This window comes from Canis lupus, chromosome 29 (assembly GCF_003254725.2).
Source record: "Canis lupus dingo isolate Sandy chromosome 29, ASM325472v2, whole genome shotgun sequence".
Lineage (NCBI taxonomy): Eukaryota > Metazoa > Chordata > Mammalia > Carnivora > Canidae > Canis > Canis lupus.
In genome coordinates this window covers 34,406,400-34,433,756 of record NC_064271.1, presented here as the reverse complement: position 1 = coordinate 34,433,756, position 27,357 = coordinate 34,406,400, and the positions used below count along the sequence as shown (strand labels likewise).

Here is a 27,357-nt window from a genome sequence, read left to right as displayed (position 1 = left end):
CGCGCTGGGGTGTGCACGTGTGTGTGCGCTCCTGTGCAGATCTGTGTGTGCACGCGCTGGGGTGTGCACGTGTGTGTGCGCGCTCTAGGGTGTGCACGTGTGTGTATGCTCCTGTGCAGATCCGTGTGTGTGCGCACTCTGGCGTGTGCACGTGTGTGTGCGCGCCCTAGGGTGTGCACGTGTGTGTGCTCCTGTGCAGATCTGTGTGTGTGCGCTCGCTGGGGTGTGCACGTGTGTGTGTGCGTGCTCCCGTGCAGATCCGTGTGTGTGCGCGCGCGCTGGGGTGTGCACGTGTGTGCGCGCGCGCTGGGGTGTGCACGTGTGTGCTCCTGTGCAGATCCGTGTGTGCGCGCGCGCGCTGGGGTGTGCACGTGTGTGTGCGTGCTCCCGTGCAGATCCGTGTGTGTGCGCGCGCGCTGGGGTGTGCACGTGTGTGCTCCTGTGCAGATCCGTGTGTGCGCGCGCGCTGGGGTGTGCACGTGTGTGTGCGCGTGCTCCCGTGCAGATCCGTGTGCGCGCGCGCGCCGGGGTGTGTGTGCGCGTGTGCGCGCGCGGAGGGCCGGAGCTCGGCGGACCCGGGAAGGAGGAGTTATGTAGATTACGGATGAACGTTCTGGAGGGGAGCGCGGCGAGGAGGGAAGGAGAAGCAGAGGCGAGAGGCGAGGAGCGGCGGAGGCCCTTCCCGCACGAGCAGGAGGCGGCAGCAGCGGCGGCGGCGGAGTGGGCGGTGGAGGAGGAGGAGGACGCGGAGCAGCAGGGGGAGGAGGAGGAGGAGGAGGAGGAGGAGGACGCACGGGCTGGCGGCGGCGGCGGCGGCGGCGGCGGCTGCTGCTGCGGCTGCGACTGGGCGCTTGGAGCCGGAACCGCGGGTGAACTTGGGCGCCACGTTCCCGGCGACGGGCCCCCGAGGATGGTGAACGCAGGCTGCTGCTGAGCCTGCCCCCGCCGCGCTTCCCCGGGGGCTGCCGAGCGCCGGGCCCTGCGCGCCCTCCCCTCGCCGGGCCGTGGGTGAACCTGCAGGCTCCCTGCCCAGCCGGAGGACTTTTTTTTTTTTTCTTTTTTTTCTTTCTTTTTCTTTTTTTTCTTTTTTGCCAGGAAACCAGGGAGGGAGGGAGAGGGAGAGAGGGAGAAGAACGCCGGGAGCTCGTGCATCCATTGAAGCACAGTTCACTATGATCTTACTCACATTCAGCACTGGAAGACGGTTGGATTTCGTGCATCACACGGGGGTATTTTTCTTGCAAACCTTGCTTTGGATTTTATGTGCTACCGTCTGCGGAACGGAGCAGTATTTCAATGTGGAGGTAAGAGTGTGAGAGCTTCCTTCCTTCCCCCTCGCCTGGGCTGCTCCCCGAAGCTCCCCGCTTCGCTCCTGGGGATCCCGGCGGCGCGGAGCAGCCCGGGGCTCTGCACGGCGGCGCCTTTGCAGCCGAGTTTCCCTGGCTCGTAGGTGATGGATGCGCGCGAGGCTGGGGATCCGTTATCCCCGGCGGCACAAAGCCCGGCGGGGCGCAGCCGTGGCCGGTCCCCGCTCGCCACCCGGGGAAGGGGCGAAGTCCTGCGTCTCGCAGACGTGCGCCCTAATAGGGGCAGGCTGAGTTGGGGACCAAGGAGCGGTTCGGGCGGGACGGAGGGCACGGCCGGGCATCCTGTGCTTCCCCCGGTATTGTTCCTGAAACCTTCCTCCCCGGGTTCGGTGCCTAACAAAGGAGGTCAAGATCCGAGACTCCAGAATGGGGGGTGGGGGGGGGCGGTGTAGAGCGTGGGAACACTTGATAGGTTTGAATAACACCCCTCTGTGCTGCAAACACTGGACCGGGCAGGGTCTTTTTCTCATTATTTAGACACAACTTAATACACTGTAACTAGATCTGGCTGCACAGAGGAAGGGACATGAGATCCATCTCTTGCAAAGTGTCTTCTCTTCCCCTCCCCCGCCCGTTGAACACAAACGTGGCCCGATCGAATAGTAGTGAGGTGTGTTTTTAATTTGATTTCACACTCCCGTGGCCAGACTTGAGAGGTTGGGGTTCTGTCATGTGTTTTGCTTTGATTGCTTTGGGAACAGACGGACATAAAGCAGGAGGGAAGTTGAGGATAAGGACTTGTCAGACCTCTGCCAAAGTACTCTTGCTGTCATCAGCTCAGCACTAAAGGCAGTGATGTGCAGTAAATCGGTGGAAGTGTGTCTACACCTGGGCTCTGAGTCCCGTTTATAGCATGCCCGGTGGTACACAAAGACAGAAAGAGGGTTTTAGTAAAATATACGCCTTTTGATTAGATCTGCTGTCCTCTGACCTCTCAGAAGCATTACAATCCAGTCTCTCAAGAATAACGTGATTTAAAAAAAAAAAAAAAATATATATATATATATATATATATTCTTGATTCCTTAAAGCTGCCTGTCATCCTGTTGGGAGTGTGTGTTTACACAATAGCAGGACCTGTTGCGTAGCCCTTGAACATGTTTCATGTAACAGATTGATATACAAAGTGTGCATAATAAATGCTGTGTGTGAGGCCATATTCTGAATATAACTCTGTGTTTATATGAACTGTTCTGGGGACTCCATGTAATAAGTGGTGGTGGGTAGAGAAAGTGTTTGAAGAAGTAAGAACCATTATCAAGAGTTAAAGAAGTTTAGAGACCTTAAGTACGATTGTATTACACAAAAACCGCAGTTCAGAAACCCAAACTGTTTAACCTTTTGAAAAATAACAACTTTGGTTTCCTGGATTAAAGAGAGAGAGAGAGAGAGAGAGAGAGAGAGAGAGAGAGAGAGAGAGAGAGAGAGATGCAAAGGGGTTGAAAGTCCAGACTTGTCTTGATTGCAAATTTGAACTTTTTGGAATTAGGTGCCACAGATGGATTTTTTTCTAACACTGAAATCAAGAGATACTTTAATGTCAGAATGAAGGAGGGATTAGTTTATAGACTGAAGGAATGAAAGTGGCAAGCTGATTTTTATGTTGTAAGCAGAAGGGCCTATTGCTTCGGTTTGGTGATGATGGTGATGGTGGAAAGGTGGGGCAGGGGAAGGTGGGTAAAAGTAAGTGCTGGGTTTTATTTTGCTCGCTGTGAAGTAGAAGGGAGGGTCTGGATTGATGGCTACTTGCTTGGGGGAAAGTCTCAGGTTTGCTTTCAGAGATGGTTGGAATAGCATCACTGGATGATAATTAGGTTTTCTTTTTGAGGCTAAAGACATAAATTTTATTGTGTGTCTACAGTGTGAATTCCCATCAGTTCAATCAGGTACTATTATGCAAAAAAGTTGATTTTACTAAAAAAGAAATTTCCTTTTAAATTTGCATGATCCTTTCATCAATATATATGTGAAAAAAATAGTTGATGAGAAAAAGTTATTTTCCCATTTTTAGGATATTTAAGTTATGTCATCCATATTTATTATACAATGCAAATATTTAATTATGAATGGTAAGAGGCTGGTGACATCTGAGACCTTAAAAACCTTATTTGATACAAAGGAGATTTCCTAATGACTTAGATTATGCTTCATAGTTTGTATTATTCTCAATTATTATTTTTTAAGCACTTGAGCATATCCTTAGCTGGGTTTATATACTTCCTTATGTGTAATGATAATCTCTATTTTTCTTTTTTTTTTAATCATAAGAGTAGCTGCTGGTTAACTCAACATCCTGCAAAGAACATGGGATGACAGGATATTTTCTGACATGAATTTCTGCCTAGTTCACCTTTATTAGATATTTCTTTTTGGTAGGAAGCCCTAATAGGAAGAACAGTCCATCACATCTTCTCCAGAAAAGCAGTTATATTGTGTTCTTCATTCTGGGTTGCAAAACATACACTGGGAATGCTTTATTTGATTGATTCTCAAGGACAGTCTTAAAATAAACAGTAATGGTATCAATCATGCATGAAGCTCATATGATCATAAATTTTTTTTTCTAGCAAGCACACCAAGTTATTATAGTTGGAACGAAGCTTCTGAGAGATGCTTTTTATGCTGACAGCTGAGGTTACAATGCTTTATTCCTCACTGGACTTCACAATTGGTGGGGACCCCTGTACTTTTCATCCCTATAATTAAAGGTTTAAAAACATATTCCCGCCCTCCCCGCCCCCCAGGTGTGGGGATTGAGTATAAATAATCATGTTAACTCTTTCCTGCCTATTTTCAAGAATATAAGCATTTGGAATTTTCAGTTATCAGAACCGGAGATATTTTTTTAATATGCCAGTGAAAGTCAGTTACAGAGAAAGAGTACATTTTATTATTTGTTTTTGTTCTTAAGAAGCAAAAAGCAACATCTCAACGGCTAAGAAAGGGTCAGACGCTACCAGAAGTAGTACTATGGAAGAGATTCAATTCATTCCTCTCCTTAAATATATTTTAGGAAGAACACTCTAATGCCAGGTTTTCAGTGTATATTTGCTTAAAGATTTTTGTTCACTATGGGATCCATTTTTGGGGAGTGGGCCTTTCAGTGTGTAATCATTACCATGATGCAAAGGAAGTACATTGCTAATATTAACTTAAAAGTCAAAGACTACTATCATTGGACAGCAGTCTGAATCAGAGGTGTTCATTGGCCAAATGGAGCTCAATTGTTAACAAAGAAATAGGATTGAATCTCTGTGCTCTAAAAGATCATATTGTCTCTAAAATAATGTTCTTCTCATGAGGCTCTTTATTTTTTCATTTTTGTGGGGTTATTTTTGGTACGCTATGAGCATTGTTGTTATGAAATTTGAGATAGAATAGCATTCATGAGGGGCACCTGGGTGGCTTGGTCTGTTAAGTGTCCAGCTCTTGGTCTCAACTCAAGTCTTGATCTCAGGGTCGTGAGTTCAAGCCCTGCATTGGTCTCCACGCTGGGCGTGGAATCTACTTAAAAATATATATTTATTTATATGTATATCATATAAAAATTCATATATAAATATATATAAATATATACACATAGCTCCTGAGACTAATAACTTTCATCAACTTTGATAGTTTGTTATAGGTTAAATATATATATATATATATAATGTTCTTTATTGTTTTTTAAAAAACCAGACACATTTCTAAGGAGGAAAGTTATTTTAAGCCAATTTAATGGTAAAATAAAAATGTGAACTCTGAATGATGCAAGTATCAAAGCATAAGAAGATGATTACTTCTCTGTGACAAAAAGTCTTGATAAAGCGAAAATTGACTTTGTCGTTCCTAATTCACAAAAGGAGATATTCTAGGTTTTTTAAAAGATATTTTATGACAAATACTATGAATCATGAGTGTAACCATTTCCTACCTTGCAGTATGTTTCTTTAACTGATTTAGAATTTATTCACCTTTGTCCAGTTTATCTGAATCTACTTAAAAGGTCAGAATTTGCTTGGAGTAGCTCTGTACTGCATATAAACTTGGCAGTTACTGGTGGTGAGGGATGTCAGAGATTAAAAATCATATTTCGCAGATTTTAAAATGTCATATGTTGGGGTCATTTTTTTATCTATCTTGTTATCTACTGGCTTAAATAATCAGCATGCCTTATTTCCTTTGCTCATGGAAGGTGGCTGACCCTGTGTTCTGTCAGCCCCCTTGAGTAAGGGGCTGTTTGGATTACATCCCACAATTCTCACTGTAGCAGTTTTTACGGGGCAGGAACAGGGGCTGTGTTACTGATTCATGAAGGTTTTTTATCCACTGCAAATCTCAAGCTTTACAAGACATCCCAGGTATGCTGGCCATTCACAGTGCTCATAAGGTCGCAAAACTAAGACCAGGAGACCAGAAGACTCAGTACCCTCAGGTTCCCCCATGTGGCCCATCTTACACTTTTCTCTGTTCAGAGTTGCCTGGTCAAGTTCCCCAGGTCTAGGGTTATTCATGAAACTCTTCCAGGTGGGTGTATGCCAGCGAGGTGGGTCCCTGCTTCACTGTCCCTGAGAAATCCAGAGAGAGCAACTTTCCAATTCTGTTCTTTCCTATTGAGTTGGATCTCCTCTTTCAGGGTCTTCTCCATCAAGTAAGGAGAAAGTCGGGTTCAATTACAGCTTTTTAAATCTCTGGGGTCAGGTTAAAAGTTATAGATCTAAAGTTTTTACTTTTTCTTATTCATGCCATTTCAGTTTATAAACATAAAATTTGTACTTGTTTGGTGGTATAATTCTTCTCTCTAAAGTTGGATTAATCAGTTATTTTATGTAACTGTATTTCACTGTCTGACCTACCCCAGCTACTCAAACTGTACCTGTTCAGAATATTTGGTAAATGACCATTTGGAATTATTTCAGGACCAAATAAATAAATAAATAAATAAAGCTATTGGACACTTGAATCCATTAGTTAAATTTGTTCGATGTCAAAAGAAAAGATTTCTTTATGTTCCTTCAGGAACTTTCTGACGCTTCAGCGTGAATATTCAAATTGAGAAAATCACTTTTCATGTTACTTTCTGTCACAATTTATTTTAAATATCTGTGAACATAATAATACCCATCAAGTTAATTAGGTTAATTAATGGGTTAATGAGGTTAATAATGGACAAGCTTAATCTCTGAGCCTCACTGTATATATCTGTAAAATGGGGATACTAATAGTATCCGTCCTATAGAGTGTTTTGATGATAAAATGAATACATGTATATCCTATTAGATAGATGGATAGATGGGAACATACCTTCATATAATTAAAACTCAGTACTTTTTAGATATCATTATTATTAGTAAAAAAAAAAAGATGCCCATTCAAAGCTAAATTGTCATGATAGCATCTAATTACATTAAAGTCTATCAGGTTAGGACATTACCAGCTGGTCCAGGAAGATTGTATTTTAATACCTTTTTCATTTTTAAAAAGTGTAAAATACTGAATATCAACCACTAACATCAGTACATTTTCTTCCCGTGGGTTTTTCTTAGACAGTTTAGTTTAGGAATATGATTTGCACATTTTGTCTTGTCATCTGTTACTATCATAGAATGTCAAGTTCAGCTCACACCTTCCCTTACAAGACTGAGTTTGCAGAAATCTGTTCATCTTGTAATACCGTGGAAAATAAATAGGCCTTATGATTCAGTGGGCTTGTTTATTTTAATTGGCTCAAGGCCCATGTGCTTCCTATCTACAGTAGTGGGATTCAGTATATAACTTGGGCCAGGTCTTTGTTACACCACAAATCCAGAACATAAAAGTCTTTTTTTTTTTTTAATTAATAGAGGAAGGAGGGGGATGGGCAGAAAAAGGTATTAAAGTGTTTTCTAGAACGATAAGGACATTTTTAAACAGCAACAATCCTGTTCTTAACACTGGGAATAAAAGGTATGTAGCAATAAAATGTAATGGAGCCCTAGGACAGAGGTCAAGGGATCCAGGCTTTAACTTTGGTTCTTGTACTAACGTAGCTTTGATCTTGGACAAGTCATTTCTTTAATACCTGCATCTGCAAAAACAAAGACGGAACTAACCTATCACTAAAGACGTTTGCAAATTTGAAATTCTATTGTACTTAGCCTCCAAACTTTAATTTGTATGGACAGAGGAGGAAAATTAAACATATTTACCATGTAAATTTGGAGGCAACTAGATGTTAAGGGTAGAGTGTTCAGTTTTGTTTTGTTTTGTTTTGTTTCTGAAGTGGATATCATGATGACATACAGAAAGGGCAACTTATTGCTAACATTTGCTATCATCTGTAGTCACACAGGGCATTACATTTTGAAAATAATCCTAGCCTTCTGCTGAGTAATGAAAACACTGGCAGCAAATTATATGTAATTTTAAAATCAATCTTTGGCCAAGGTAACATACTTTAAAAATTTAATGTTAAAAACATGGTTTGTTGTTATTTCGAAAAATCTATAGCATCTATAAGTTGGCACAAATAGAAAGGCAAGCTTCAATAAGATCATAATTTGTCTATTAGGGTGGGAGAGAGTCTCGAAATTCTATCTTATCTATAAAAAAATATACACGTATTTTGTAGTGAGCTGAAGTGCTTATCCTGTGTATCCCTCTTACCCATTGTGGATAATAATTGGCATGTGGCTTTTTGAGGGTTATTTTTATTCTTCATAACACATTTCATTTTGAATGTGAAGAATCAGATTCCATTTTATAAAGTATGCAGCTTATGTGAACAGCAAAAATATTCCATACTAAAAGGATAAAATACTAAGCAATAACATGTATGGCTCTCAATTTCTTTTTATATGCCTTCTTTTTCATGGGCAAGTTATTTATAGATTTTGAGGCTATCCATAAACCCGTATTTGATTGTTGCTTCCTGTCATTTAGTAATTCTGAATGGCTGTTGTCTTCGTGCTTCACCACAGCCGTTTGGCATTGTGCATCCTTGGGTTTGGATCAGTGGAGTATCTTGATAAGCCTCTGAACAGAAGTTGAGCCCAGGGAATAAGAATAATCCCACTGTGGCCCCCTGACCTCTGATAGAATGTGATCTGCGGGTGTCGTCTATAAAAGGAGGCTAGAGGGAGCTATTGAGCTGTTTAAGGACTCCAGTGGAGTAGAAGAATTTGGTTTAAAATCAAGGACACTAGGTGCAATCACATGTCTTGAAAGGAATCATAGGCAGTCATAGAGAGTTTGAAGAAATCAATGAGCAAATGGTTTATGGTTTAAGATGTGAGATGGGTTTACTGAGAGCCCCTTGGCACCAGTGGTTACATATGCGATGAATTTAAGAAAGGAATTAGCACTTTCAGGGAGGCCAGGCGTCTGGGCCTGACAGCTTGACAAAGACTGTTCGAATGCAGGACTGCTTTATAGACCCCTCGCTTTTAGGTGTAGAGTAGGTCAGAGACCCCGTGTTACAGTGACTGCAGGTGCTTTCGAGACTCTCATTTTAACTAAAATGTCTAGGGAAACAATTGTAGTCCTAACAGATGAGAAGTGGGCTAAATTTAATTTGATCGTGCCTTTTAGGCTATATGTAGGAAAAATCCAATTTTACAAGCTTGGGAGACTGAAGTCATCTTATTTTTGAATGTTTACCATAGGGCCTTGTTGAATACATGTTTTTCAACGAAAGCAGATTTTCAAATATAGGCCTTACCTATTCTTTTTAAAAAAACACGTACAAAAATGAGTCACACAAGTGTGAAGCCGTTGTTTTTTTCTTTTTCTTTTTTTTTTTTTTTTTTCTTTAAATAGGAACCTCAGACATATTTTCAGTTGAGCGGATTATAACATGACCTCTGGTGGAAGGAGGGAGGATAAAAAAAAAATAAAAAGGCAGTCTCTAGTGCATGGGGTATACCAACATTTAATGAAGACGTTTTGATTTCCTCACAAGCATCATTCGGATTTTTAAAAAGGTTTTTAATCTAGTGAGTCAAATGAAACCTGGATAAATGAAGTAAACCATGGCTCCATGGATATTCTCCGGAGAAATAGTCCTTGGAGTGATGTGTTCAAATGACCAAATAAACCCAAATAAACTACTCAGTGGAATGGAATTTTACAGTATTTGTTTTAGTCACGCTTAAGTGAAGGGGGAATAAACTGCCTCTTTTTAAGGGAAGCTGGATACTTTCATGAACTTTATTTCATGTCCCCAAATTGCATGCACCTGAGGTGATGTCAGTGGAATGCAGGCTTGTGCCTCTGCCTAGGCTGATGCACAGTCAGAGCCCAAGTGATGTCAGTGGAGGCATTTTTTTCCATAGGAACTTTCACAGTTGAATTCGTACCATGTGTTAATAGTTTCTCATTGTTTATACTGATTAGATATTGGAACTTGGTTTGGGTTTCCAGGGGGCGATGCATTCATTCCCTCTTTACTCTTCCACCTTTGCTAGGCAGTTCCTCCTCCTGGTCCTTCTTGTTTCTTCTGGTTTGGGGTCTTGAGGGACTTTACACTTGAGTTCTATTACAGGACACCAGGCTTGAAAATTAGGGAGAATTTCACACACACAAAAAAGCCTCGTCTGCACCCCCTCCCTTCTTTCATTGTGAATAATGGAGAATAGATTCAAATGACTTCCAGAATCAAAGGCATACTTGATGATTTGTATGAAACCGAGAACCAGTTTATAAAAACTCACTCCCAGTTACCGATAAAACTTTTTTGGAGGTCTGGGTGTTTTTATATTGTAACAGCTCTATTCACATGTAACTCACTGATTTACTCCTGCAGGTGGATTGAGTGAAATTTGTTTCATGGGTGACTCAAGCAAATCACTTAAGCAGTCTTTGCCTTATTTTTTTTTTTTTTTGCCATTCATAAAATTGATTTGTGATCTTTTCCTGTTTGCCTAGAGCACAGATTTTGTAATGATAGCACTGAGAAAATGTCAAGCAATCTCCTTAAATAAGAATAGGGTGTATCTCAGTGCCTCATTCCCACCCACGAGATGACCAGAGTTTGGAAACCGTCATGTGCTGGCATCATATTCTAATTAGACCAGGTCCAAATAACCAATAAAAAAGAGATGGATGGAATTGATTTTATTGGATACCTTCTTTTAATAATAAAAACAATGTTAATTAACCCCGGTTGTCCATCTGCTGAGTGCCTGATTGTGTTCTAAGTGCTTCATATATATTAACTCATTTAAATTTCATTACAAGCTTGTGAGTTAACACTGCTCTTTCTCTTTCCACAAATGAGGAACCCGAGACACCAAGCGGTTGAGGAACGTGCCAAGGCCACAAAGCTCTGATTCTCCCAAAGTGGAGTAGCCCAGAAGCAAAGCAGGCAGGCTGGCTGCAGAGCCCAGGCTCTTCAAGTAAATACAGGCCAGAATTAATTTCCAGTTTCCCAGTAAGACAGTGTGATCCAGTTCCATTGTTCACATCTTTTGTGTTTCAAAACTGAAAAGAGATCATTAATATGCACAATGAAAACGCGAGGTCTACCCTGGCATAGAGTCTTGCCTGGAGTAAAAAACCTAAATAGGCCGCCGTTGATTTCATATGCTGCTTCAGGATGGAGTGTGTGTGGTGCTCCATGATTTTGCTGGTGAATACTCCTTATAATTCTTCACTCATTAGAAAGTTGGTGACCTGTGTTAAGTTACACATAGTATTAAATGTGACATGATCTCAAATTACATATAAAATTCATCATAGTATTTCCTTTCTCAACTACTTGCCACGCTGCAGTTTATCTTTAAATGTGATTTGCAAAAGTTTTAGGGAGGTGCGATTACCTTCCAAGATGAGAAGAAATAGAGCGTTGGAGAACACGTAAAGGAAAACCGGTCCGGTCTGTGTCCTAGTGTCCTGTGGGGAAGAATGTATAGGGGGCATGTCCTTTAAGTTTTGGAGTTTGTTATTTTTATATGTTGCATCAATTGGGTAGAAGCTAAGGCAACCAGTTTATTACTTCTAATATATTTAGTTGTAATATAAATGAGACCTTTCTCAGAAAGAGATTAATTTTGACATGGACCAGTGCTTTAGAAATTAGTGAATGCCTCCTCACTGTTTGAGAAGTGACCTGGTATCTGCTTACTGTCTTTGTTGTGAAGGGGATGGAAACTTCAACTTGGTGGTTGACCAAAGACTGAAAAAACAAAAAAAAAAAAACAACAAAAAAAAAACTTTAGTCCTTAAGATCATTGCTGTGTATAGCTTTCAGGGCTCACTTAGTTCATTCATTAGCCTTTCGAGGAGAAGTGTCTCAATACCAATTTACAAAGGTGAGAATCTAGCTGATTTTATAAAAATTTCTCAGTTGCTAAATATTCATTCAACTATCTCACCTCCTCTGGAGGCAGTCTATCATCACGGCTGTCTGCGAGAACTTGCGAAGAAATGCTTAAAAGTCTTAGCTCTATCACTACAAGTTCAGTGAACTTAAGTGAACCAAGTCACGTGCCCCAATTTCTTCATGTGTAAGGTAGGGATAATAATACCCAATTCATGGGTTGTTGTGAGATGAAAGAGGAAGGGATAATGGGGGAAGATAAATAACAGGCTCTTGATTTACTCTCTGAGATAACCAAAATATAAGGAAAAAATGGGTTTCAAGTCACTGGACATCAGATAATGAAGGGATGTGATCCCTAAGAGATGGGAACCAGAGTGAACCCTGCAGTTGTCTCAGTTTACCACCTTGAGGGCGCCTCCAGACAATAGTATAAGGGATGCAGAACCAGGCTGAGCCAGGCAGCTAGGGAGTATGAGGAGACCAAGGTTACTAGAATTCACAGGCCGGAATTCCAGAAAAGAGGGAGCTGCACAGAGCAAAAGCATTGGAGGTCTGCAGAGAGTTCCCTTGGCTCTCTAGTTGAGAACTGTGAAGTAGCAACCGGGGGCCGGGGAAAGAAGCAATTAAAGGAATCAGAAGGGACAATGCTTGGTGCTCACACAGGGCTGGGAATAGTGCCCATCACCATGAGCCTTACTGACAACCTCATTTACAGGACAGTGGGGAGAGTCCTCAGAACCATCCTGCCCAGGTGGTGGGAACAAAGTTCCGGACTGAATACTAGTTCTGCTTCAGAAGTCTCAAAAGCAAGACATAGAAGGATTGAACTGTTTCTAAGTGACTTCTTTGCTTTCCACAACAAAGCTCAATAAAATATACAAGAATACAAAAATATGCAGCACCCGACAGTTTAAAATTCACAATGTCTGGCATTCGATTAAAAAAAAAAAAAAAAGGAATTACCAAGCGTGTGAAGAAGCAGAAAAACACAACTCATAATGAGGAGCAGCATCTATCTAAACTGATCCAGAAGTGATGCAGATGTTGGAATTAGCAGATAAGAATATTAAAACAGTTGTTATAACTATATTCTTTGTGCGAAAACTTGAGACATGGAAGATATTGAAAACGACTAAAATTGAATTTGTAGAGATTGAAACCGCAATATGTGACATTCAAGATACACTTGAAATTTATAACAGATTTGACACTACTGAAGAGAAAAAAAAAAAGTAAACCTGAAGTCAGCAATATAAGTTATCCAGAGGAAAAAACAGGGAGAGAAGAAAATTTATAAAGGAGTGGAGTGTGGGATTTATGGGACAACTTCATGTGGCCTGGTATATGTGTAATTTGAGTCCCCGAACTGGGAGGGGGGCAGAAAGAGGATTTGGAGGTATAATAACTAAAGCTTTACCTAATTTTGTAGAAAGTATATAAACTCATGGATCAGGGTCTCATTGAGTCCCAAGCACAAGGGGCATGAAGAAGGTAAACCAAGGCACGCCATGATCAGATTGTTCAAATGAGCGATCAAATGAGTGAAAAATAAATTGTACAAAGCAACAATAGTAAAAAAGACACCATTTTACATTTTTCCAAAGACCTGTAGCATCTGGCTTACCAGAAGACAGTTGGATTTTCATCTTTATTTCTGTTCATACTTACAGTATTGTAAGTCACGTAGCCAGTGGTAAACTGCACCGTCAATTGCAAGTCAATGAGAGTGATGAGACAAATAGCATCATATTAAAATAATTTTGTCCTAGTGGAGTCCTGTAAGAGTTTTAGGACCCCCAGAGGTTGCTGGACCAAACTCTGAGAACCATTGCTCAAGTAGGTATTCTATTTTCTCATTTCCTCCTGGAGGTACCAAAATCCATGTACCCGGGAGTCTTCACTGAAATGCTCACATCCTTCATTTCTTTCCCACCCCTGTCCTCATCCCTTAGTCAGTGGAATCTGGCCTTCTCTAGTCCCTGTCTGCACCCCCGCCCCCCGCCAGAAAATGAACCCATTATGCTTTTATAACAGCCTTCGTTACTACTTAGTCTTCAAAGTACCTTTCATAATTGTAATCACAGAGTGTTTTATCTTACCTCAAAGTTGCATACTGATGTATGTATGTGAGACAAAAGGCTGCCTTTTAAATAGACTTGAAAATCCATGTAAGAGCTTATTAATTGCTTAGACTTGGCACATGGACACTCAGAAGCCAAGCTCCCATGTCTTTTGTTTCTCTGTGCCTTTGAGTTCTGGTCTTCCTGTCTCTGGAACCATGTAGGCCAAAAGTATATTTACTGGAAGGAGATGTTTAAGGGGATTTGAATTGAATGATTTTTCTGTTTCCCTGGAGCATATGGCTAAATTTGGTCAATGAAATGCATGTGCCAAAAACCTGTTGTACAAGGTTTTTGTGTAATAGATTCATATCTGACTCTCATAGTAAATTATAACTTTATGATGAGATGGGATATCTGCCATGGTCACTGCTGTAATTCATGAGTCTAACAGTGCCCTATGAAAAGTTCAGAGCTTAGTATCTAGTATAAATAAGTGCTTTCCATCTTCCTTCACTGATGTAGTATTTATGTAAGTATCTGTTGGCTTGACATTAGAAAAACTGGCCACTTTTTTTCAAAAGTGTGTATCAGAACGCGAGGGAAATAAATATAAAGGAAAATAACCTCGTTCTAGTTCAGTGACGTCAGTCGTAGTTATTCCCATTAATAAATGGCAACTTTCCCAAGACCGTTTCCAGTAAAGAGCAAAACCAATTTTGCTTGTATTTCACTGGACATCTTGAATCATTTTAATCACTTTTTTAGCTACCTGGATGAGAAAAATGTTGATAGGCCATCAACTTTTACATCCATTAGCATGTAAAACCCTAAGAGTGAATAATCACATCATAATTTGAATTTCTTTCTTTTTGTTATGATTTGAATTTCTAACATGAAAAGTAGATCATGTTTATTGTTCTAACAAGTACAGTATTGAAAACCATGAAGAGCTGACTCAAGAGATGTTAAAATTTCATGGATTTTTCTCTTGCTGAACACCTACACATTGGTAATTGGCAGGGTAAGAACAGGGAAAATATGACTTTCTTTAGACTTTCATTGATACATATACTATCTATCTGGATTACATCTTCCTTAGGAGGAGAGGAAATGTAACCCTCTTGAATATTAAGCAGTCCATTATTCACTTTTGCATTTACCAGGAGAAATGAGTCTTCTAATATAGCATCATCTGAGGAATGGCAAGACTTAACTTTTGGTTGAAGACAGCCATCTGCCCAGGGGCTGTAGGTTCCATTCATTTAAACAACAATCTGGTTTTCTTTTCTTCTTGTTACTTAAATAACTTCCAGAGATTTTGTAGACACATACACACTTCATTTCTCCTTTCTTCCTTTCTATGGAAATATATTATTTAAAATGTTCCATACATTTTTAATATAAATATATGCTTTGGGGAATTTTTCATATCAGTAAAAAAAAGAACAACTTCATACTTGTAACTTATGTGGTAATCTGTTTAAGTGCAGCATTATTGCTGGATCAATAGGTCATTTTCAAAGTTGTTTCTATTATAAGTAATAATACAATATGTCCAAGCATGTGTGAGCTTGTTTAACAAATACATTTTGGAAGTGTAATTACTGTATTATTGGCTGTGTATTTATCTATAATTTTGGTGAATTCTGACAAATTGCTACCCCCAAAATATTTCGATTTACTAGTTTTCAGTAATGCTTGGGGTGCCTCGGTGGCTCAGTAGGTTAAGCATGGGACTCTTGATTTCGGCTCAGTTTGTGATCTCAGGGCTGTGAGATCCAGCCTTGTGTCTGGGCGTGGAACCTGCTAAGAATCTCTCTCTGCCTTTGACTCTCCACCCACCCCCCCATTCTCTCATTGGCACACACACTAGTGCTCTCTTTCTTTCCTCCTCTCTACCAAAAAGAAAAAAATAGTTTTCAACAGTGCTTGAACATGGTTGATTCCACACTCTTCTGCCGTTATTTAAGATTTGTTTCTTAATCTGATGAGTGAAAAACTAATTTTATTAAAATTTAAATGAATATCAATATTCAGCACTTTAAAAATACTTTAATCCACTTACATTTTTTATCGCAAAGGTTTCCTTTTCGTGACATTATTTTGTCTTCTCTTACTGATTTATAACAGCTCTATATGTGTTTAAAAAAAAAGTTGTCCCATTCTCTGTCCCGCATAATAATATGAATTTGTTGATATATTTTGGTTTTGCTAATTTACTTTTTCAGATTAATTAGTCATTTATACTATGACTTTGTTTTGTATCATGCTTTAAGAAGTATCTAGCATTTTAAAACTATTTTTAGAAACACTTGTTTCTTTTCTGTTTAAATCTTTAAGCAAAAATACTTTGTTGCGGGTACCGAAAGTGGAATCTAACTCATTTTCCCCAGAACTGGTTAAAAGATGCTTTAGCAGTATATATTAAGTAATAATACCTCTTTCTCTGTAGCACTTAGGTTTTCTTGAGGTCTAATAACTATAAAATACAATGACTTAAGACAGATTTGATTTGATCTGATGGATTTGTGGGTGGTCTAGGGCACCTTTGTTTTGCATTGCTAGGCTACGGCCACTCTGATGTGGTGAGCTTGGGGTGCTTCAGTGGCTGAGTAGGTTAAGCATGGGACTCTTGAGCATTTTTCAATGTATATACAGTAATTATTATATCACAATGGGTATACCTGAAAGTAATATGTCAAGTATAATTTAAAAGAATAAAATAAAGGGTGCCCGAGTGGCTCAGTTGGTTAAGTGTCAGACTCTTTATGGCTCAGGTCTTGACCTCAGGGTCATGAGATTGAGCCCTGCCTTGGCTCTGCACTGAGTATGGAGCCTACCTGAGAGTTTCTTTCTCCCTCTGCCCCTTCCCCTTCTGCTTGTTAAATAAATAAATAAATAAATAAATAAATAAATAAATAAATAAATCCTTGATATTTATTTCCCCCTGGGGGAAAAAAAAAGAAAAGCTATTGATTTTTACATATTATCAAATGCCCACCTTGTTAAATCATCATATTTTTTTCATATAATCCTGCTGAAGATCTGCTTGAGTAATCTGGACACACGGTCATATTACTTATATATAAAGATAATTTTACCTCTTGTCTTATTCTCTCTTTCTTTTGGATAATTGTACTGACTATAAAGCAGTCTTAAATAATTATCATGACACTAGGCACATTGTCTGTATTCTGACTTTAGGGGAGATGAATACTCATTTGATTTCAGTTGTCAGTTAACCTTAAAAAATATTTAAAATCCTAGTTATTTTGTCCAGGATAATTAATTCTTGAATCTTGTATATTGCTTTTAAATTAAAGACTGATGGTGAGACACAGCATGACCAACATGGTAAGATACTGAAATTTGGTATATTGTCTATGTTCTCCATATTTTCCTCAATTTTAATGTGGTTTTTCTTTTACCGTTTCCTTGTAGTTTCCTTAAATTTTGGATCTCTGACTCAGTAGTCATGATATTTCTGTGGAATATCACAGTGTGGGTGGACAAAAATTGTTTTCTGAATGAAACAATGAATGGATTGACTAATTTTGTGATAAAATTTGGACATCTTACTCAAGACTTTTATTCAAGACTCCTGGTTCCATGCAACAGAAAGCCGGTTTGAACCATCCTGTCCAATATAGGAGATTTATTGAAAAATACTAGCATAGTTTGCAGATTGTGGGGAAGGGCTAACCACAGGAGCCTGGGCCAGTTGCAGGTACTTCTGCAGAGCTTTCTGTCCCACCCTCCCTGCTGCTTCTCTTTGTTGGTTGGCTTCATTCTCTTGTTGCAGGTTTCTTTTTCTCTGTTATATGGTTTCCTATCACCTGGCAACCATTTTTCTTTATCACTTTTCTTAGAGAAAATATCTTCCCTCTGCCCATATGCTTATACTTCCAGCTCTGCTATGAAAAGCCCTAAAGAAAGTTTCTCATTAACCCAGTTTGGATCACTTGCCTATTCCTGTAGCTGGAAATACTTTGTGGGACCATGAATGGCAGCTCCTGGTATCATCTGATAGTTGGAGTGGGGGAGTAGTAGTTTCCTCAGAAAAGAGGAGGATGTTGGGCAGAATTTCAACAGTAGATGTCTAAAACAGTTGAATTGATTTATTTTTTCTTTCCTGCATTTCCCTTTTACCTATTTTCCCCTTCTTCCGGCATTTCCAATTGTCTCCCCCGCTCCCCTCACATATGTACAATTACCTTCCTATTTTTTTTCTCATCCCCTTTCTTTTCTTTGTCATTACCCCTCCATTTCTCTGAACAAGTTAGGATTAAGGTGTGTTTTCTGCTATAGGGTTGTTAACCTATTTAGAGAATTATCATGAGTAAAGTTTCAGTGGAAAAGGAGTAGTAATAGTCAGCCATGCACAAGTGACTCTGTAACAACCCAGAAGCTAGGATAAATGTGGCAAAGTTTTGAACTAGTGTGACTGCGAAAAACACAAAGCCCAGAGGCTTACTGTTGGGTTCAAGCAATAATTTTTGGACTTATCCTCAGTATTTGTGCTCAAGAGATGAGAAATAACTTTTCGTGTTCCAGGAGCTTCCTCAATTTTATTTGAGAGGTGACAGCAAAACACTGAGACTATTATCCTTTGTGTCCTTCATTATTCTTTTTAAATGTTAGGACCTTAACCATAATTTAGATCGGTGCTTTTTTATTTTTTATTTTATTTTTAATTTTGTAAATGAGATATTTATTTTAGAGAGAGAGAGAGAGAGCACAAGTGGGAGAAGCAGGGGGAGGGGGAGAGAGACTCTCAGACTTTGTGCAGAGCGTGGAGCCAGATGAGGGCTTGATCCCAAGACCTTGAGATCATGACCTGAGCTAAAACCAAGAGTCAGACACTCAACCAACTGGGCCATCCAGGTGCCTCTAGTGCTTTTTTTAGAAGAGGAATCTGAGGACCTGGTTGTGGATATAGCTTCACCTCAGGCTTCACAGAAAGTTAGTGAGAGAAACCAGAGTAGGGAACAGGGCATGGATTCCTATGTTCTTGCCAGGGTTTATGAGGAAGTGTGCTGCTGTCAAAAACCACACATTCAGCTATGGTGTCAATGATCAAATTATAAAAATTACCATTGTGATATGTGATTGGTAAATGTTCTTGCCTAGTGTTGACAGAAATAGCTTGAGACACTACAGACAGTTTTAGTTATTTGAATATTCATATGTGGATTTATTATTTATTTTCTAAAAACCAGTTTTAATAGAGCAAAAGGACATTACCAGATACCTTCTATTTTTTTTTTTTTTACCAGATACCTTATAAATGCACACTTTGACACGTTCATTTTGTCTCAAATCCTTTTATTAGAGATATGCTGTCTTCCTCAGCAGCAAAGATGTTTGTGCTGGTAGCTATGATTCAGTTATCACAGTTCTAGGCACTATTAAATAAGAGCATCTTTGTTTCATCTTTGTTTAAATTTATCTGTAATGTTACAATCAAACATTTCTAACTATATACACATAATCTCATATCCATGCATATATATGTGTGTTCATAAAAGAAAGATATATAAGATATAGAATACAGCATATGTATGCATGCATATATTGAAAGAACTTTCTGAGCTATTTGGGAAATTAGCTTTTTATATACATCTTGGGATTTTCCTCTTATTTTTAAACCTTGTAGCAAATAAGACAGAGTGATATTAAAGGAAGATAACTGTTTTCCTGCTTCCAAGAAAATGTAAAGAAGAGGATCAGACACTTAAGCTCTCAGGGTTCTTCTTTTTTAGATCTTATTTGTGGCTTATTGCAGTTAAAAAAAAATGGAGAGAGGCAGAGATGAGAAGGAGGGATATTGAGGAAAAAGAGAAGGCCGAGAAAGACTTTCCCCCCGCTGCACATGATCCCTGGAAGAATTAGTGTTGCTAGAAAGAATATTTGTCTTTTGTTGTAGAATTATTGGATAGGGCCCTGTGAGAGGTAAGGCTAGTCTTTTATTGAGCAAGGTTTAAAATAAAGGGTGATACTGTTTTTTATGGCAAGGGAGGGTAAACGATATACTAAATTTTAATGCATCCATATGAGGCAAAAATAAATATTTAAGTAATACTGCTTCTCACGTTAGTCTTTCAACTCTCCAACTCTACCCACCTTTAAACACGTATGTAGAAAGTAGGAAACTTTACAATTCTTCATCTTGTTTTTTCCCATCAACCCATTGTTTTGAAGTCCTCTTTGTGCTCGTGACTCATGACATTTCATTCGCTGGTTGTAGTTATTCCAATTTCAGACTCTTGAAAGAACAAGCCCTTCACATCCAGCCTTTCCTCAATCTTGGAGGATAATTTACAAGATAGAAGAGTAGTATACAGTTCCCATCCCAGTTTTTCCTGATAGGATGTATTTTTTTTAAATGTTCTGAACAAAAGTGTGGCCATGGATACTATAAAGATATTGGCCACTCTTCTCTAGGTAGGCCACTTGCATATGGTCTGCATTGCTTCTGCCTTTTTAATGTGAATGTTTTTGGCATTTCCCAACATGGCAGACATTTATATTTACTTTATTAGAAAGGAGATACAAGCCTAAGTATATAAATACGCATTCCAACTTGTGCCTAACATCTAGGACGCATAAAAAGTGGATGTTAAGGCCTTTGCTGTGTGTATACTCTGGAGAGACTAGAGATGCAGCCATAAAACTAGTATAGAAAATAAGGCAGTGTGTTTCCAAGTTCTGATGTTTGTAACATAAACTATCACATATAGACTCCTTTATAGACTCAATTACAGAAGGTTGGAGAGGAATGACTTTGCGGCTAAGAAGGGCTCTTATCTGTTTTCTAAAATACAATTGACTAGATTATTTTTTTTCCCTGAGACTTATCATTGCAGGGTACAAAACAGCTAGTCTAATACTGTCATCATAAATCACCTCAAACTGACTCATCTGATGAAATAGTGACAATTCAGTTCTTTGGTGGCTTTGGTAATATCTGGAGAGCTTCAAAATTCGGAGACAGAATTATTCACTTTGATGTTTGGATTGTAGGGATGTCTGTCTGTTGAAGTATTCTTCGGGGCTCTGGGAGAAGTAAGTGCTGGCAAATGGGACGTCAGCTCCAGGATACTTTCCTTTTTGGGTTAACTCTTCCAGGTGGGATCCAGGTAGAGGATCCACAGACAAGAGTGTTAGTTAGCATTAATGGAAGAATTTGGAGTTTGGAGGACTTTGATTATTTTTCCTTTTTATTTAAACATCATATTGATACAAGTGGATAAACAAAAGCATGAAGCAAGAGTTGATATGTTCATTTTCTGAACAGAAGACATTAGCCATGAAAAATATGAACTAATGTGCTTGCAATATATTCTCTTCAAATTGGGAACAGATGCATGTGTAGCTACAAGGTGTAGGTAAACAGGGGAGTTTTTCCCCCGAGTAAACTCAGCTTTATCCCCCTGTCCACCCTCCTTCCCCCCCCCCACCCGTGGAGTTCTCCGGCCTCATTTCCCCCATGTTGTGTAATTTTAAAACGTTAAGCTTAAGCAGAAAAGTTTTGCATTTGTGCTAAGCAAGTTACGACCTATCAATCTGATAGAAATGAGCTAATAAGGCAGTTTTACCTAGAGGTTTGTCCTTGCTTGAAAAAAATTCAGCAGATCCATTTAAAGTTGAATGCGATCATATATTGAAATTCAGTTTGATTTTTTCAAACTGTGGACTCTTACCATGGGACATGTCTTTGAAGTTAGATAACACTTACTAAACAATACAGATAACAGTATGTATGTGGGCCAGTGTAGACTATGTAGCCCTGAATCCAAAGAAGGCCTTAGCATTTTTTTGTTTACCCTCCCCTGCCATCACTTCTTTTTGTGCGATGGGGCTGTGGGTGTTGAACTTCAGTGTGCAGATGAGTCATCTGGAGGAGCTTGTCCAAAGTGATGATGCCTTGGCTCCTTCTCCAGAAGGACTATTTCAGGAGGTTTGAGGTAGAACTTCAGATTCTACATTTTGAAAACTATCGCCCCCCCCTCTCCCCCTGGGTGATTTTGATGTGGCCCAACCATTGATCTGGCTTTGGGAAGCACGGTTCTAGAATTTCCTCGAGGATTGGGATCTGAGCAATTCCACGTGTTTTCCATTTCTTCCCCTAAATTGAATTCAGGTTTATTGGCCTGTAATTCTCTGGTTCATCTCTTGTTCCACACGTAAATTTGGCAATTACAAGCAGTACATTTTTTACCTCCCAGTCTGCCCTTTGATGCTTACATGGATCTGCTTTCTTATACTTTTCCTTACATGGGGTGTTTGGGGATGAGGAGATAAAAATGTTTTAAGGCTTATTACGAGTTTTAACGGAATGTACTCAAAATGTACCTATCGTGTTTTTAAATTCAGTTCTCTTAATGATGACCTCCTACTGGCTTGTTCCCCTTCTCTCTTTACCTTCTAATCACTTTGAACAGGCAAAGGTATAATTTAGCTTCCTTTTTTTGCTTTATTTACTCATCAGTTTCATTTTTTCCTCTGCCCTTTTTAATAGGCCTAGATCTTTGCTCTGTGTGCTACTGAACTTACTGATTTCACTTGCATGTGGTAGGATGGTGATGTTGATTGGCATTGACTATCTCTGCTCCAGTCGTCATCTTCATAGACATAGCTCCTTTGCCTTGAAAAATAGCCAATATTTATTGAGCACTTTGTAAATGTGCTAGAACACTGTGCTAAACGTTATGTATATTATCTTATTCCATTTTTAACTCTCTAGGAGGTATAAAGTATTGTTACCATACTCACTTTACAAATAAGAAAACTAAGGTCATTTAGAAGTTGAAAAACTTTCCTAACTACTAAATGCGAAAGCTGGGAATCAATTCCAGGTAGTTTAACTCTAGAGCACACTCAGGCAACTTGCACAGCATGTAGAGTAATAAGCTGGTGTAGACTCTGTCTTGACTTTACCAAGGCCCTCATTGGCAGAACAGCACTGGGTTTTTAAGGAAGATGTGCCATCATTTTTTTTCTCTCCCGGGCGAGTCAAACCATCCTGACCTTTGGAGGTAGGCCATAGTCAGAGAGGCCATCTCTATGGTTATTTGAAATGACATATGCAGCTTTATTCTCTCCAGTACCCACAAGACACTGTCCTCAGGTCTCAGAGACTTTCTTGGTTATTACAAAAAAGTTGTCTGAGTTTGGGAGAAGCACTTCTAGACAGAGGTTCTTTTCCAGATTTTGGTACTTCTTCATAGAGCACTCTGGGATGTTTCTTCCATTAATAGCAGCCACTGGTAACAGTAGCACCTGTGTCTACCATATTGCCTTTAGCAAATTTATCTTTCTGATTATTCTTGGGGATCACCTTTTCAGATCTGAGTATGCATGTAGATTGTCAGGCACATGTACTTAGCTTTGTGTGAGCCAGCCCTCTCGACAAGGTTGTTTTAGCCAGTCTGATAAAAATATAACTATGAAATATTGAAATTCCAGTAAATGCCATATGAACCATTGTGCAGTATTGATGGGAATGTAAATTGGTGCAGCCACTGTGGAAAAGAGTACGGAGGTTCCTCAAAAAATTAAAAAAAAAAAAGAATTGCAATGATCCAGTAATTCCAGTACTGGGTATTTAATGAGAGAAAATGAAATGACTAAATTTGAAAAGATACATGGATCCCTTTGTTTACTGCAGCATTATTTACAATAGCCAAGGTATGGAAATGTCTATTAATAGACAAATGGATAAAGAGGACGTCATATACACACACCCCTACACATACTATGAAGTATCATCCATAAAAAAAAGAATGAGATCTTGCTATTTGCAGCAACATAGATGGACCTAAAGGATGGACCTAACAGTAAGTGAAATAAGTAAGAGAAAGTCAAATACCATATGATTTTGCTTATATGTGTAATTTAAGAAATAAAATGAACAAAGAAAAAAGAGGCAAACCAACAGAACCTTAAATACAGAGAACAAACTGGTGATTGCTGGACAGAAAGTAGGTAGGGGGATGATTAAAATACATAAAGGGAGAGGTGCTGACTGGCTCAATTGATGGAGCCTATGACTCTTGATCTCAGGGTTGTGAGTTTGAGCCCATGTTGTATGTAGAGATTACTTAAAAATAAAATCTTTAAAGAGCTTTTTTTAAAAAATTAAGAAAAATAAAACAAAGGGGATTAAGAATACACTTATCTTCATGAGCACTGAGAAACATAGAGAACTGTTGAATCATTATGTCATATAACTGAAACTAACTTAACACTGTAGGTTAATTATACTTGAATAGAAAATACCACTATTGACATTCCAGGATTGAATACCATAATATTTCCATTTCTTTACAATAAACATACTGGAAATATATTTTTAATCTCAAAATAATAATTTTACTGTTCTTTGTCATAGACAGTAACTTATTTTGAAGTTACTCTATTTCAAAAGAAAAATGTTACCAACTGTCTCATTAGTAATAAATATGATTAAAGCCGCTGCATTAAATCATTATTCACTTCATTTCAGATGTCTTAGAATTCTTGAAGGTAGAGTCATATTCTTATTCTGCTTTTTATTCCAGCAGAGTGCCAGGAAATTAGTACAAGCTAAATAAATGATTGTAGAATGATGGATACTGGGGAAATTTAAGGTGGGGATAATATTGGATAATAAGCATATTCTTAGTATTTTATCCAGACTAATGTCAGCACTTAGGAATAATGTACAACATATATATATATATATACACACACACACACACACACACACATATACACACACATATATATACACACGTACAATACATATATATATAATTTCCATTATGAATGTATTTCCATTATGAATCCTTTTAATTCATCAAGCAACACATTATATCTAAGGTTTTACTTGATTTTTCTGTTTTTTTTCCTCTTGTGTGTCTGTTACGGTACTGTTTCATATCTTGTTAGAGAAAAATGGTGCAGTACAGGGTTCATGGTAATATCATCTGCATATAAAAATATATCCTGTAAAAGCAGTGTATTACCATCTGTGCTTCACTTATAATTTCCGAAGAAATTACTACACAATTTCCAGAATTACCTTACTTCTTTAACCAACATGTGTTTTATGAAAACAGATTAAGGGTTGGAGAACATTTCTGAATTCTTTCCAAAAACCACCATGGTTATTAGATTTGAGGAACAATTTGAAAAAAAAAAAGGACATTTGAAAATATCTTTCTTTGATAGACCAGCCCCTTCGGAAAATTGAGACCATAACTCAAAAATGCTTAATTTAAATTGCTATTTTAAGGTATAAAATACATTCTCTATAGTACAAGGTACTCTCTGAAAGCATCTATGAATACAGGATTTATTGGGCTCTCTCAAATCTGTAAGTCTATCACCTTTCTTTTTCATTATGTTTTATCTTCTTCAACTTATTATAGCATAGATTACTGCTACTAATACCAATTTTCACTTGAAATTGTTGTGTTTTGCTCAGCTTTTATTTTCCTTCCTGGGTTTTTGAGAAGCTACTTTCTGTATTCCAGGGATAAGCAATCAGGTATTTGGTTACTGATGGAAAATTAGAACGCAGTGTGGAGCATATCTTCCAAATGAGAGGAAACTATTTGAAATCCAGGAGGAAATGTGGAAGCAATGTGTGCCCTTATTAATTACTAGTGACGTCTGTTAGGATGAGGTTTGATTCTTGCATCCTTTGTGCCATATCCTAGAACAGGCATATTTTATGAGATGGAGAGGATACTTAAAATGCTAATCCCTTGAAAATCGGAATTGAGATTTAACTGGATGTTTCTCTTCTGTATTTCATTACTAATAGTGAAAATGTCAGATCCCACGAAAGGAAATACAAACCAACATACACATACACACGGAGGCACACACACACACACACACACACACACACACAGCTTAATCATCCGTTTGTGCATTCTCATAGTATGGATTTCAATTCCAGATGTTGATTTAAGGGACTATGACCCAAGCCCAGATGGATTGTCAAGAAAGTTATTGTGTGCATTCACATATGGACGTATAAGTATCACAATGAGGTTTTCTTATTAGTGGAATATTGGATATATAAACCCCTTTACATAAAAAAAATTAAAAACACAAATAGCTTCATGTATTAATTTCAATAACTTTTGATTTATGCTGCTAAATGACTATACATAGCAATTGGACTTAACGCTTCATCTAGTTTTGAAGTGTTGTAGCATGAGCTTCCGACTTCTACTTATTTTTATTTTTCCTGTTCTTTCTTATCAAATTGGTGAGTGCCTAGAAAAGTATCTGACACATAATACTTACTTACCAAACTTTGGCTAATAGGATTTTGAATAATTAGGGAGGAGGCATTCTCTGGCCTGAATTTAAATCCTAACTTCACTATTTTATGTTTTTGGACAAACTGCTTAAACATGCTGAATTGTTCTGCTTTTCTAAAAAAAAAAAAAAGGTGAGCTTTTTTATAGATAATAAGATAATAGAATTTGTCTCATAGAGTTCTGAGGATTGAATGAGATGCAAAATAAGGTATACACTGTAATATATTCCTAATACATCCCGGTTATATGTTTTTCAAGTTCAAAGAAAATGGGTAATGCTCACTTTTAGAAACAGCAGATTAGAATTTTTTAAAAGTGCTTATTCTCATTGTCATTTAAATTATGTTATTTGAAAAAAAAATAGCTAAGTAAACTGGAGTTTGTTTCTCTAACAGATTTATTTATTTTTTTAGAGAGAGAGAGAGTACGCACATACAGGGAGGAGAGGAGGGAAAGGGACAGAGGAATTGGGAGAGAATCTCAAGCAGACTCGAGGCTCAGTGCACAGCGCCACGTGGGCTCCATCTAATGACACTGAGATCATGACCTGAGCTGAAATTGAGAGTTGGACATTTAACCAACTGAGCCACGCAGGTACCCCAACAGATATTTTTAATTGGTAATGAGTCTGATTATATGGGGGTCATTTTCAGCTCACAGCTACTTTAAACTTCCATCAGTCCTCAACTTTTAGGGGCACTTGGGTGGCTCAGTGGTTAGCCTTTGACTCAGGTCATGATCCTGGGGTCCTGGGATCAAGTCCCACATCAGACTCCCCACAGGGAGCCTGCTTCTCCCTCTGCCTGTGTTTCTGCCTCTCTTTCTGTGTCTGTCATGAATAAATAGAATCTTTTGGAAAAAAAAAATCAACTTTTAGAGTTGTCTTTTTCAAAAAGTAGGTAGTTTCGGGAAGAGGTATAACTTAGATCACTATCAGCTAAGTAAGTAGTGAGGGGAAAGTAGAGAGAAGGTACTGACATAAAAATGAATTCTCAGGATTTAGAAGATTTTGTTTAGTTGTTTAATTCTCTTCTTTATTTACTTAAAAATCATCTGTGGCATACTAAGTATTGATAAGGATATGACCAAAATTACAGTTGTGGTATTTCATTCATTTTTGAAGTTATTTGTAGTTTTCATAGCTGAGGGTTCATTACCTGGTGTTCACAGAACTCTAGAGAGCTAAACAGGTTCAGAGTAGGGCATTGTGAACTCCCTGAGGTCAGAGGTAGCATTTATACACGTATGTTTTCCAGAATCTTCAGATTCTCAAGTTCAAAACCCACCATCAACTAGGAGTTAAAACTACTCTCCCTGTGTGTTAA

At 38.6% G+C, this 27,357-nt stretch overlaps 1 protein-coding gene across 1 annotated transcript in view; it reads left to right on the top strand.

Annotated features, from left to right (window-relative positions):
* Positions 1-1,048: 1,048 nt before the first annotated feature.
* The window catches only part of MMP16 (matrix metallopeptidase 16), a 291,287-nt gene continuing 264,978 nt past the window's right edge, over positions 1,049-27,357 (top strand). The window contains exon 1 of the mRNA XM_025433473.3: positions 1,049-1,304. Coding sequence (XP_025289258.1) covers positions 1,173-1,304 — 132 coding nt within the window. The 5' untranslated portion in view covers positions 1,049-1,172. The remainder of the gene's footprint in view (positions 1,305-27,357) is intronic.